Raw genomic sequence first — 14,444 nt, 5'->3', positions numbered from 1 at the left:
TAAGTGTACATGAAAATGCTACGAAAACAGTTTGAAAACTGATTCATATTGTACTTCCATATTTTACTCTTGTCTGTGTATCGACAAAAACAATTTAATGGGAAAGATAGTGAATCACATTATGCATATGTAACGGGTAATAGATACAGATGAAATTCTTGCTAAAATATGTTTTGTAATTACTATGTGATGAATGGTTTTTGGCGCCCCCTACTGGTTGCCTATAAATAGAAAGCTAAACCGTAAATTAGACGCAGTCTGTTCAGCGCTCTACTGTGTATGCGGAGAGCTGGTGAACCAGTAGTGGAGCTCACTGTGCTAATTTGTGTTGACCATTTATTACAGAAAATTCAACCAACTGGCCTCCTTTGTGTGTATGACGGGACGGGCATAAGGGGAGCCGTTACACATAACAAAACGTACATACAACAAGCTGTGGAGCTTGTTTTAACCTACTAGCTATTGCTTGGATTAATGCCACAAAATAATTATACATATTAACTTATTGAATTTTTGGAGTACAAACTTCTTATCGCACTCTGACATAAAAACAATCTAATTAACGGACTACTTTTAAAAACCCTGTTAAATATGCTATAACAAGGTTAGCACGATTTGACGGTTAACCTGCAGCTAGCTCATGTTGCTAAAACAACGAACGATGTACATAACACCACACGATCAAAAGCATTCAAAACGAAGGAATCTAAACAAAATCAAAAAGGCGAACCTACCTTTTACTGACTCTTAACGCAGTAGCAAAGGTTGGACCTTGGATTTAAGATCATATTTAACTGGGAGTTGGAGCACGCTGTTATTCTAAGGAGAATTGTATCCAACTGCTCCGGTATCTCATAATTATGACTTTGAAAGTCGAAATTATGACTTTGAATCTCATAATTATGACTTTAAATCTCAAAATTATGACTTTGAAAGTTGATATTATGACTTTGAATCTCATAATTATGACTTTGAATCTCAAAATTATGACTTAGAAAGTCGAAATTATGACTTTGAATCTCATAATTATGACTTTGAATCTCAAAATTATGACTTAGAAGTCGAAATTATGACTTTGAATCTCATAATTATGACTTTGAATCTCAAAATTATGACTTTGAAAGTCGAAATTATGACTTTGAATCTCATAATTATGACTTTAAATCTCAAAATTATGACTTTGAAAGTTGATATTATGACTTTGAATCTCATAATTATGACTTTGAATCTCATAATTATGACTCTTAATCTCATAATTATGACTTTGAATCTCAAAATTATGACTTTGAAAGTCGAAATTATGACTTTGAATCTCATAATTATGACTTTGAATCTAATAATTATGACTTTGAAAGTCGAAATTATGACTTTGAATCTCATAATTATGACTTCGAATCTCATAATTATGACTCTTAATCTCATAATTATGACTTTGAATCTCATGATTATGACTTTGAATCTCATAATTATGACTTTGAATCTCATAATTATGACTTTGAATCTCATAATTATGACTCTTAATCTCATAATTATGACTCTTAATCTCATAATTATGACTTTGAATCTCATAATTATGACTCTGAATCTCATAATTATGACTTTGAAAGTCGAAATTATGACTTTGAATCTCATAATTATGACTCTTAATCTCATAATTATGACTGAATCTCATAATTAAGACTTTGAATCTCATAATTATGACTCTGAATCTCATAATTATGACTCTGAATCTCATAATTATGACTTTGAATCTCATAATTATGACTTTGAAAGTCGAAATTATGACTTTGAATCTCATAATTATGACTCTTAATCTCATAATTATGACTGAATCTCATAATTAAGACTTTGAATCTCATAATTATGACTTTGAATCTCATAATTATGACTCTGAATCTCATAATTATGACTTTGAATCTCATGATTATGACTTCGAATCTCATAATTATGACTCTGAATCTCATAATTATGACTCTGAATCTCATAATTATGACTGAATCTCATGATTATGACTTTGAATTTCATAATTGACTTTGAAAGTCAAAATTATGACTTTGAATCTCATAATTCTGACTTTGAATCTCATAATTATGACTGAATCTCATAATTATGACTTTGAATCTCATAATTATGACTCTGAATCTCATAATTATGACTGAATCTCATAATTATGACTTTGAATCTCATAATTATGACTCTGGATCTCATAATTATGACTCTGAATCTCATGATTATGACTTTGAATCTCATAATTATGACTTTGAATCTCATAATTATGACTCTGAATCTTATAATTATGACTTTGAATCTCATAATTATGACTTCAAATCTCATAATTATGACTTTGAATCTCATAATTATGACTTTGAAAGTCGAAATTATAACTTTGAATCTCATAATTATGACTCTGAATCTCATGATTATGACTTTGAATCTCATAATTATGACTTTGAATCTCATAATTATGACTCTGAATCTTATAATTATGACTTTGAATCTCATAATTATGACTTCAAATCTCATAATTATGACTTTGAATCTCATAATTATGACTTTGAAAGTCGAAATTATAACTTTGAATCTTATAATTATGACTCTGAATCTCATAATTATGACTTCAAATCTCATAATTATGACTTTGAATCTCATAATTATGACTTTGAAAGTCGAAATTATGACTTCCTGTTGGTCTTATTTTCCTTGGCGGAAATGGGCTTCCATATAAATTACTTTTTTTTACCCATATCTTTGTTTTTTGCTTCCTAAATTTTCAGCTGAATCCAGTTTTTTTATTTTTTTTTAACCTTCCTGCATAAAATTTTACAGTAAGCAGCTGGTTGTGTCTTTCATTTAACTGATTGTAACATTAAAATCCAAATAGAGCTAAACTACATTGCATAGCCTCTTTGAAAATGATTCATACAAATGAGTCTTGGCAATAATTCCCATTCGTCTGCAGTTCACCGACTATCAGAGCTACGTTTTCAGAAATTATGACTATGACCAGGATGGCTATATATCACAAGAAGACTTTGAGAGTATTGCAGCTAATTTCCCATTTCTGGACTCATTTTGTGTTTTGGATAAAGATCAGTGAGTGTGAAAAATAACTGACGCATCTGTTTGCTGTCATAGCAAATCAATTTAACTAATTTATGAACCATTTGGTGGATTGTGGAAAACGTGTGGCGATTGGTCTATGCTTTACTTACAGTCTGCAGTAATGCTCAAGGAAGATGGAAGGTTTGCTTTTTAAAAATGAATTGATGATTGGGATTTCATCCCCTCAGTTTGCATTTCCTCATCACCAAACTCAAAGTAATGTTGATTTTGTGGGATTAAACAATTTGTCTGAGACATTCTTCTTTGAGAAAATGGCAAATTTGATGTGTGTTTGCAATCATTTACTAACTGGTAAACTCAGCTGGATTGAAGTTTTATTCATCAGACACAAAGTGACACTTCAACTAGAAACTAGACAGAATGAGAAACAGCCTAGAAATCACAAAGGCATAACCCAATGTACGCACTTTTTATCTAAAAAATCTTTTTGTACTGTGGGAGGAAGCCGGAGTACCCGGAGAGAACCCACTCATGCTCATGGAGATCAAGAGGTCTTGGGTTTGAACCCAGGCCAGGATTCAAACCCAAGACCTCTGTTTCGCAAGTTTTTTCACTTTTCATCAAAATGAAAAGTGAAAAAACAAGATGCTACATACTTAAAATCAGGCAGTCAAGATAATCGACAACATGCCTTCTTACTTCTCTTCACTGCCTTCTTATCATCCCAAATTTCCACAGGTGGTGGGGGAGGTAGAGGTGAAAACCTCCTAATCTTCAAAGCTTCCCCAGCCGGGGAAGTTTGTTTTGGAAGAAAACTAAAAGAATCTTTTGGAGTCCAATCTTCTAGGGCTCTTTTTGATGGAGGAGAAGCTTTCTGCTCTTTAGGCTTCTCTTTGTTTACATCTTCCACATCGATGTCTTTTACGTCCTCCTTGTTGAAGATGTCGGCTCTTCCGGCTTTTCTTTGTTTAGTTCAGAGACTCCTGGCTGAGGAGTCTCTTCCACGCCGATGTCTTTTACGTCCTCTTTTGTTACAGACGTCGGCTCTTCCGGCTTTTCCTTGTTTAGTTCAGAGACTCCTGGCTGAGGAGTCTCTTCCACGCCGATGTCTTTTACGTCCTCTTTTGTTGCAGACGTCGGCTCTTCCGGCTTTTCCTTGTTTAGTTCAGAGACTCCTGGCTGAGGAGTCTCTTCCACGCCGATGTCTTTTACGTCCTCTTTTGTTGCAGACGTCGGCTCTTCCGGCTTTTCCTTGTTTAGTTCAGAGACTCCTAGCTGAGGAGTCTCTTCCACACTGTTGATTTTTGCTTCATCTTTGGTTGAAGCGACGCAAACTTCTCCAGCCGGAGAAGTTTGCGTCGCAGGTGGTGAAGGCCTGAAAAGATAGGCATCTATCACATCATAATCATCCATCCATTGTGCAGAGGGAAGATTATCCTCTGAGCAATCCTCTCCAGCCGGAGAAGGATTGAAGAGAAAAGCGTTAAAATCATCCGGCCACTCTTCCTGGTAGGGAAGTCTATCCTCGTCACTCTCTTCTCCAGCCGGAGAAGGATTGAAGAGGAAGGAATCAAAGACATCCAGGTCCTCATCCTTAGATGGCATTCCAAATTGTAGGTTTGGCAGGATAACATTCAATGTTTTCCTGATGGCTGTGCTGGCCAAATAACCAAGCCCAAAAGACACAGGAAAGAAAAATGTCGTTCCAATCGCTTTCAGATCCAAAGACATGGCTAAACAGAATTGCAACTGAAAACTGAGGTTTTGAGATGCAAGTTTTTATAGCCTCAGAGGTTCTTAGATCTATGACATAGAACTATGTCATAGATCTAAGTCATTGATGGGTCATAGCTACAATGAGCTCACTGTAGTTCTGGACAATGTCTTGCTTCTGATCGTTGCTATAGCAACAGTCAGATCAGTTCTGCATGATTGAAACTATTAACCCTTTGCAACTGCTTCACTTCATCATTGGAGGCGCCATGACGGACGTCGGCAGTGAAGGATGGGAGAACTGAACAGAGTGACTTCAGTTATTTATCCAAGTTGTTTTTACCAGTTTCTTGGTGGCTTCTTCTTGTTGGAGTGGAGATAACTTGTCTGTGAACGTAACAAACCTGATTGGGGATCATAGACGGTGATATTTACAAAAGTTGGAAATTGCTAGCTTCCAAACCGACCCATACTTCCTCCATCCTGATGTGTTCATCAAATTATTGATTTGTCCTGAATTCACACCAATTTATTTATATCACTATGTCATAAATAGAGTTTCCCCTTACACTGGAGCAACATTAAAAACAATCAAAAAATCACCAGAGAGGAGCATTTGAAAGGTCATAAGGTTACTTTATGCAATTGCTTGGCTGCTAGATTGTGGGATGTGTTGCCTCTATTTTTATGCTGCTTAGATTGTATTGATTCCTGCATTTTCTTTCAGTGTGAAACAAAAATCATACAACTCTGCATTGATCTAAAGAAGCAAAAGGAAGCAAGCAGAAAAAAAGACTCCCTGTCCCCAAAACAATGAATATTTATCAATTTAAAAGCCAAACACATTTAAACCCACCTGTGTCCCTTGTTTCTGGTCAGGTCCCCGTCTGGTCACGTCTAGTCGGGTCCTTTCCTCCGTCCAGTCTGTGTGTTGTTTTTGAGGTTCACCAGTTGCCACCAGCAACCTGGACTTTTAGAGTTATTTGTGTGCCAATCAGCATTAAAACCATCAAAAGAAGCAAGCAGAAAAAAAGACTCCCTGTCCCCAAAACAATGAATATTTATCAATTTAAAAGCCAAACACATTTGCATCACTGCCATAAACTTTGTCCATGACTAAAAGATTTCCAGCTGAGCTGATGCTCCTGTTTCCTCCTCCTCATCTTCCTCTGCATGTCTTCCTCAGAGACGGATTGATCAGCAAGGATGAGATGGTGGCGTATTTCCTCCGGGCCAACCCTCTGCTCCAGTGTAAGATGGGACCAGGATTCATTCACAACTTTCAGGAGATGACCTATCTGAAGCCAACCTTCTGTGAACATTGTGCTGGATTTGTATGTATTTCAACACAAGTGAATTATGTTTATTGAAACCAAACATGCTGAATGTGTTCAAACATAATGTCATCTTTTACTTTGGAATGACTAAATTACAGAAAACCGGGTTAAAAATGAACAGCTTGTAAAAATGTAAGAAAGGTGGAGCAGGTGATGACAGGTAGGTTCTCTTCTAAGTCCAGATTCTAGCTGTGTTTGTTCACACATGTTGCTTGAAGGGAAGTGTGAACCACCAGAAGGCAGAAGCAGGACCTCTGGCGTCCAGCAGGTGGCAGACTGAATCACATGCACACAATAATCACTGCAGTTCTGCTCATCAGTGATTCTGTAAAAAGGGCAAAAACTGTGGAGATGAAAGCTGATCATCTTATTAACAGGGTCTGAGGATAGATGGAATCCGTCACATTATGACAAAGTTTGACATATTTGTGAGTTCTCTGGATCCTACATTAGAGAGTTTTTCATTTTCTCCATAAATGACCAAGAGAAATGTTAAAGTCAAATAAGAAATGTAGCTGCAGATTAGAATTTGGGAGTACTACACTTTGTGTAAGAAATTAGATGTTCTTCTGGGCCCCCTGGTGGCCTGTTGGTCCTAAGCAGCTTGCCAGTCCACTTGTGTTTTCTGACACCTGTTCTGGACTCCCAGAGGTTGGCATGAAGCCCAGTAGACTGCTGTGATTGTGTCTGTTTTCTCTCCATTATGTAACATTTCCATCTTTTTCTTCTTCCGTGTGTGCAGCTCTGGGGAATCATCAAGCAGGGATACAAGTGCAAAGGTGCGTCTGCTGCTTTATTCTAAGAGTGACTGTCATGGATATGAATTCACTTTTTTACATTTCCTCTCTTTTTTTGACACCAAATTTATTAGCAGTAGCTATAATTATTATTCTCTATATATTATTTTTTATTGATGCTGCTTGAATACTGCAGGGATGATTTGAGCCAGGAAATGTGTTTGCCTTGCAGACTGTGGTGTTAACTGTCATAAACAATGTCGGGAACTGCTGGTTCTGGCCTGCAGGAAGCTGATTGGCTCAGGCTCTGTAAGCAGCGGCTCTCCAGCCAGGCTGACCCACAGCTCTCTGCCCAACAGCCCAACGCTGCCCACCTGTAAAGGTTGTTTTCAGATACTGTTACTCATAAGCAATATTCTGGTGTTATCAAGATTGGACTGAATGTTGTCATGAGTTCGCCTTTTCATAAGAGTAAATAAATGTAAGTCTGTAGTGGTGTAGTCCATTGTCCTTCATTTTGCCAGATCGGACGATATTTACATATGAAGCCAATATTATCTACCGATCTGATCAATGAAGGTCTAAAAATCAGCCACTGTCCTCTTTTGCTCTGCCATGAGAGGTTTGACTGTCAGCCCCGCCCACCAGGTCACGTCTGCATTTTTGCGTTCACCAATAATCAGCCCCACACCCCATTCTGCTGCCGACTCAACAACTTTCTCACTATATTCATTAACATTTCAGATAAAATTAAAAAAATAAATAAATAAATCAGTATCAGAATTGGCAGGTCAGGATTTTAAATATCGTAATCAGCAGTCAGCGTGAAAACTGCAATGGGTCACTCCTCGTCCTTAGAAACAGCTTATTGTATTCAGTGTTAAGTTCCTGAATACTGAGGTGCTGGACTTTAGTTCAGTAGAAATATTAACAGTGTGGCAAAACCATCTCTCTGTTACTCAGAGTTATTTTTGTTCAGTTTGTGTTCAAATTTAATGTGCAACTAGAAAATCTATTTCTCTTTGTAAATCTGAAATATTATCTACTTGTTATCATTTGCATGATAAAAGTACATTTTCTTTTACATGTGGAGCATTTCAAATAGTTTTATTGCCTTTCAAAAACCCATCAATATTTGTTTGATGTTTTAAATATGGCTGACAATCAATTAAAATATTGAAACAGGATTCATCAGTAACCTGCCAATTTGAGATCATTTCAAAACAAATAATGTACCTCAGCAAAATGTTTTTTTATGTTTATGATATTCTTAGCATTGCTGTGTATAAATATGCTTATTTCATTCAAAATTATTTTATTATAATTGCAACAATACCAAACATGATGAAATTGTTGCCAGAGATACTAGGAAAGAAAACAACGTGCAAAGAATGAAATGTAACACAGAACATTACATTTAAAGTGTTGCTAAAGTTAGACATATCCAACAGATCACAGTTCCATTCATTTAAATGAAGTGGACTCACATCTTAAGCTGTGCAGGTTTGGACAGAGTCACTGTTCATTACCGATTTGAAAGCTGTGTGGCACGCTGTAGCTGTATGTTGTTTTTGAACAGAACGTTTTATTTATTAGTTTGCCCCAATTAATGTGCGAGACCGCGCCGAGATCTGAAAAATATACTAATACTACCCAAAATATTCCTCCACCTGAAATTTATTTTAATGGAATCGGAAAAGGGCATAACCTAATGGCTCTACAGCAACCTCCATACTTGAAATAGGCCAACTAGTGAAACGTAAAGAGCTAAAATGTTGGACGTAGTTAAAACTAGAACATAATGTCTTTGGAGGTATTCTCTAAACCCATAAGGAAGTCGGCCACTTTAGATCAAAGGGTCATTTTTGAGCATTTGTGACTTTTTGTTAGAGTTCTCCATGAACTTTAACAAACTTTTTCATGGGACACAGAGCTATCAGTTTCATATTAAGTCAATATGGATTAGAGGCATAGAGGATGAAAAGTTATCAAGAGATTGATAACTTTTCACCAATCTCTTGATAAAAGTGGAGCCAGGCCTCAAAGTTGCTGTTGAGTTTGTGTTTTGCACTTAACCAGAATTTATTTATGACACTTGGGTTATGTACCTAGGAGGCATTTTAACTATTTTTTTTTATCAAGTAAGTTTTGGGATGGCTTTTCACTTCCTCTTGAGTAAAGATATATTGTAATAGTCACATGTAACTCTGTCTTTGTGCACTTTCTTTTGAGCAATTTGTGGAAAATTTTGTTTAAAGCTGAATTGGAACTACAGTCTTCTGTGTCCTTAAGAAAGTACTGTTGTGTGAGATTGTGGTATACATAGTGATGATTTTTATACTGTTTAGTTCATTTGTGTTAGGGTTAACACCTGTTAAACATACATTAACAAAGGCAGAAAAGACAAAAGAGTTAGATTCTTTTTCACTCGCGAGGAGAACGGACAGAGATGTGCTTCACTTACAATCTCCTACAGCATATTTTGTCTGCTCCTCTAATTTATTGTTTCTAGGATCCCTAATCACAAGGACGCTGTAGCTCTAAAGGGAGGGGGCAAACAGCTACAGCGTCAAATGTTATTCACTAACTAACACACAATCATTCTGTACTAGATAATCTCCTTCCAGGCACAAAGATTAATAAAATATGTAGTGATCTTAGCAATGATGGTTTTATTCAACCGAAGCAGAGCTCTTCACCAAGAGGTAAACCTGCAGGAAGATTTTGGAATCAGAGTAAATGAACAATACAAGAAACATTCTTAATTCTATAATGAGATTAACTTAAAGGAAAGCATAAAATAAAGATACATTATAAAGATCAATGAGAATAACAAATAATTGATTAATAATATCACAATTTCTCCAACATTTCCCCCCTGTTTATCAAATATTTGTTCTAATTCTCATATCCCTCCTAAACAGCCACTCCAAACGATTTTCAACTAGGAGTTCATTTTTAAGAAAGCAAACATGTTTACACTCAAAGTTTATACTCAGTCCAAAACTTAGAATCAGGATACACATCAAAAGAGTCCTCATCAGAGCTTTCTCTGTTAGACTCAGGTTTTCTCGTCAATAAGGGATACATCGGCATCATCTGGTTCCCCATGGGCTAAATTGTTGTAGTGATGAGACGATTAAACAAAGAATGCAGGCAAGGAATACAACAGCATCCACACAAGGTTAGAATGGCAGCAAAGACAGCCATCGACACTAAAGCAGAGGACACAAGGGTTCGGTTCTTTCCAAAAACATTCATCCAGTCGTCCCACCTGGAAGTATTCACTCCAGAGAACTCCCTCATCTTACCATTAAGGGTACGGAGCCCCTCAATGGCCTTCGTCAGGCTGCCATCAGCCGCTGTGTTGTTGGGTAGAAAAGTGCAGCATCTTTCACCAAAGATTGCACACACTCCCCCTCATTCAGCCAGCACCATGTCAAGTGCAATACGGTTCTGGAAAGCCATCAGTGATGTAGCGGCCAGCTGCTCGTGCACCGCCTCGAAGCCTGCTTGTGTCCAGTTGCCCAGTTTTTGTACATTGTAATGGATGTAATTGATTCTGTCAACGTTTTTGTTTAATGTGCACCACCAACAAATTGTGGACTCAAATCCTGCTGCAGTTTGGTCGGCCAATTTATACTCATCTGGTACACCACGGGGGACACCAATGGCATCGATGTATGTAGGATCATTATTCCACCAGGTCAGGTCTCGCTTCTGCAACTGACGCCACTGCTGAGGCACAACATTAGTTAAAGCATGAATTAAATGATCAGCAGTCACAGGATAAACGCAAACAGGCAATAATAAAGAAATTAATGCAGACATCCCTGTTACCTTCCTAGGTAATCTATTAAAAATTTTGTCACCACTGCACCACCACCAGACATCTGCACGAAAGACAAGGTTAAATTCATTGTTCACAGAGAGAACAGTCCGATGTTAAAACATCATTTGTCATATATCAAGTTTAATCTCTGTAGTTTACTGATGTCATACTTGCCCAGGAGACTAAAAAAATGATAATAGAACTAGGTGGAAAACATACCTGAATACCCATCCTCATTCTGTAAACAGTGCTATAAGAAATACATTTTCATTTATGACATGAATTGTTCCCAGATGACAACACAAAATTAAAACAAAAAGATATATTCGCTTGTTATTTTCATTAATGTGCAAGTCCTTCTGCTCCTAAAGACACTACAGGGTTGTGGACAAACTTCACCAGTTTTGAGACGGAAAAACTATTTGGTTTAACCCCCTTTGTAACCTGGACTTTCCCCTGTAGGTCGGTGAGCGTCCTGAGCTTGCTTCCCAATTACTTTTGAAATTAAATTACTTTTTGCAGTGTGTTAAATGTATCCAAGTTGGCTTTTCTGCTGCATCTGGGTTTTTAGTGAAAAGTTCAATACATTTAGAAAAGCATCAATTATTACTAAACAATACTTTTGTCCTTCACTTTTATTCAATTCTATGAAGTCCATGTGCATTACTTGAAATGGACATTGCAGAGTAGGAAATTTTCCTCTAAGTGATCTTAGATTGCCCTGAGAGTTATGTGTAGCACATATCAAACAGGCCCTACAGAAATTTTTAAAATAAGAAATAAATCCATAAGTAGTGTAATGTCGATGTATCCTACCATCCCCCCTGTTGAGACATGCAAAACGCCATGGCTCAATATTGCAGCCCATTTATACAGATTTTTTTTTTCTTGGTAAAATAGGTTTAGTTTCATATAATTTTCCAATTTTGCTCCATTTTTTTATCCATAAATCCTTTTCATTTTGAGGACTTAATTGTTGCATGTCTCTTAAAGTTTCTTTCATAAATGTTATTTTTTCATCCACATGTAATACATTTATCTCTCCCTCAGCTGCTTTTTAAAATTATTTTGTCTTCGAAAGCATTCCCTAGGGACACCTTATCTGTCCCTGCAGTGTTCGCCGCACATTTACAGATTGCTAGCTGTTTTGGTAGGTGCATGACTTATAATAATTCTTTTAATAATTCTGCATGTGTTACTTTTAATGTTAATGGGTGAAAAAGAACTATAGGAGCACTAACTTCTACTGCCATAGAAGCAGCAACTACAGCTCTCACACAATGTGGTAAAGCACATGCTACACTATCAAGTTTTGAAGAAATATATGCTATTAGTCTCATTTTATCACCATGCTGTTGGACTAGCACCGAGGTCATGACATGACCTTTACAATCCACCATCTGAACAAAAGGTTTCGTATTGATAATCTGGTAACGCTAACGCAGCGCTTGACAGGAGGGTCTTTTTAGTTTGCAAAGTGCTTCTTCTGCTTCATCTGCCCACAACAAAGAAGACATTTAAAAAAAAATTTTATACATTAATTTATTCAGAGCTGCCACAATTTCTGCATAATTAGGCACCCAGTTTCGACAATAGTTAGTCAACCCCAAAAAGGATATCATCTGTTTTTTTTTGTTTTTTTTATGGTTTGGGAGATTAAGAGTCATAATTATGAGATTAAGAGTCATAATTATGAGATTCAAAGTCATAATTTTGACTTTCAAAGTCATAATTATTAGATTCAAAGTCATAATTATGAGATTCAAAGTCATAATTATGAGATTCAAAGTCATAATTTTGACTTTCAAAGTCAATTATGAGATTCAAAGTCATAATCATGAGATTCAAAGTCATAATTTTGACTTTCAAAGTCAATTATGAGATTCAGAGTCATAATTATGAGATTCAGAGTCATAATTATGACATTCAAAGTCATAATTATGAGATTCAAAGTCATAATCATGAGATTCAAAGTCATAATTATGAGATTCAGAGTCATAATTATGAGATTCAGAGTCATAATTATGAGATTCAGTCATAATTATGAGATTCAAAGTCATAATTATGAGATTCAGAGTCATAATTATGAGATTCAAAGTCATAATTATGAGATTAAGAGTCATAATTATGAGATTCAAAGTCATAATTATGAGATTCAGTCATAATTATGAGATTAAGAGTCATAATTATGAGATTCGAAGTCATAATTATGAGATTCAAAGTCATAATTTCGACTTTCAAAGTCATAATTATTAGATTCAAAGTCATAATTATGAGATTCAAAGTCATAATTTCGACTTTCAAAGTCATAATTATGAGATTCAAAGTCATAATATCGACTTTCAAAGTCATAATTTTGAGATTCAAAGTCATAATTATGAGATTCAAAGTCATAATATCAACTTTCAAAGTCATAATTTTGAGATTTAAAGTCATAATTATGAGATTCAAAGTCATAATTTCGACTTTCAAAGTCATAATTATGAGATACCGGAGCAGTTGGATACAATTCTCCTTAGAATAACAGCGTGCTCCAACTCCCAGTTAAATATGATCTTAAATCCAAGGTCCAACCTTTGCTACTGCGTTAAGAGTCAGTAAAAGGTAGGCTCACCTTTTTTGATTTTGTTTAGATTCCTTCGTTTTGAATGCTTTTTGATCTTGTGGTGTTATGTACATAGTTCGTTGTTTTAGCAACATGAGCTAGCTGCAGGTTAACCGTCAAATTGTGCTAACCTTGTTATAGCATATTTAACAGGGTTTTTTAAAAGTAGTCCGTTAATTAGATTGTTTTTATGTCAGAGTGCGATAAGAAGTTTGTACTCCAAAAATTCAATAAGTTAATATGTATAATTATTTTGTGGCATTAATCCAAGCAATAGCTAGTAGGTTAAAACAAGCTCCACAGCTTGTTGTATGTACGTTTTGTTATGTGTAACAGCTTCCCCTTATGCCCGTCCCGTCATACACACAAAGGAGGCCAGTTGGTTGAATTTTCTGTAATAAATGGTCAACACAAATTAGCACAGTGAGCTCCACTACTGGTTCACCAGCTCTCCGCATACACAGTAGAGCGCTGAACAGACTGCGTGGAATTTACGGTTTAGCTTTCTATTTATAGGCAACCAGTAGGGGGTGCCAAAAACCATTCATCACATAGTAATTACAAAACATATTTTAACAAGAATTTCATCTGTATCTATTACCCGTTACATATGCATAATGTGATTCACTATCTTTCCCATTAAATTGTTTTTGTCGATACACAGACAAGAGTAAAATATGGAAGTACAATATGCATCAGTTTTCAAACTGTTTTCGTAGCATTTTCATGTACACTTATGCTAATGCTGGACATCTGCAGCTTTACATTGACAATATTTACAAAAGCAATTTAAAATAAGAAAAATTGAAAAACAAGAAACTTAAAAAATCCCCCAAAACGGGCAGGCCCTGTTGAAAATTTTAACTCCTCAACTTTACTCAACTTTCAGGATACCTACAAGAGACAGAGGAGGTTCCTTTCACCTGAACCTAAACCTAAACAGAGGTAAGTTGCAACTCTTGTGAAAATCCAATTTATTATATTATCTGTTTAAATGAAAATAATTGAGATCAAAACTAATATCATTCTGATGATGTTCATGCACTTGACTCTTTTATAAAGATGGGAATTTCATTTTAAGAATTGTTCAACCATTGAAATATTTTAGGGGAAAAATTTAATCAGAACTTTCAGACCTAAGCTCTACACTTTACCAT

At 35.9% G+C, this 14,444-nt stretch overlaps 1 protein-coding gene across 1 annotated transcript; it reads left to right on the top strand.

Moving 5' to 3' along the window:
* Positions 1-3,081: 3,081 nt before the first annotated feature.
* On the top strand, positions 3,082-14,232 carry LOC129356739 (ras guanyl-releasing protein 3-like). Its single transcript, XM_055026295.1, has 5 exons — positions 3,082-3,093; positions 5,963-6,110; positions 6,856-6,892; positions 7,083-7,232; positions 14,177-14,232. Exons 2-5 carry the CDS (start codon positions 5,988-5,990, stop codon positions 14,212-14,214), a joined length of 348 nt encoding a protein of 115 aa, XP_054882270.1. The 5' UTR covers positions 3,082-3,093; positions 5,963-5,987; the 3' UTR covers positions 14,215-14,232.
* The last annotated feature ends 212 nt before the right edge of the window (positions 14,233-14,444 follow it).

The sequence above is a fragment of the Poeciliopsis prolifica genome, unplaced genomic scaffold (assembly GCF_027474105.1).
Source record: "Poeciliopsis prolifica strain line A6 unplaced genomic scaffold, Auburn_PproV2 SCAFFOLD189, whole genome shotgun sequence".
NCBI classification, from domain to species: domain Eukaryota; kingdom Metazoa; phylum Chordata; class Actinopteri; order Cyprinodontiformes; family Poeciliidae; genus Poeciliopsis; species Poeciliopsis prolifica.
The sequence above is the reverse complement of the archived record's forward strand: the minus strand, read 5'-3'. Positions and strand labels throughout refer to the sequence as shown.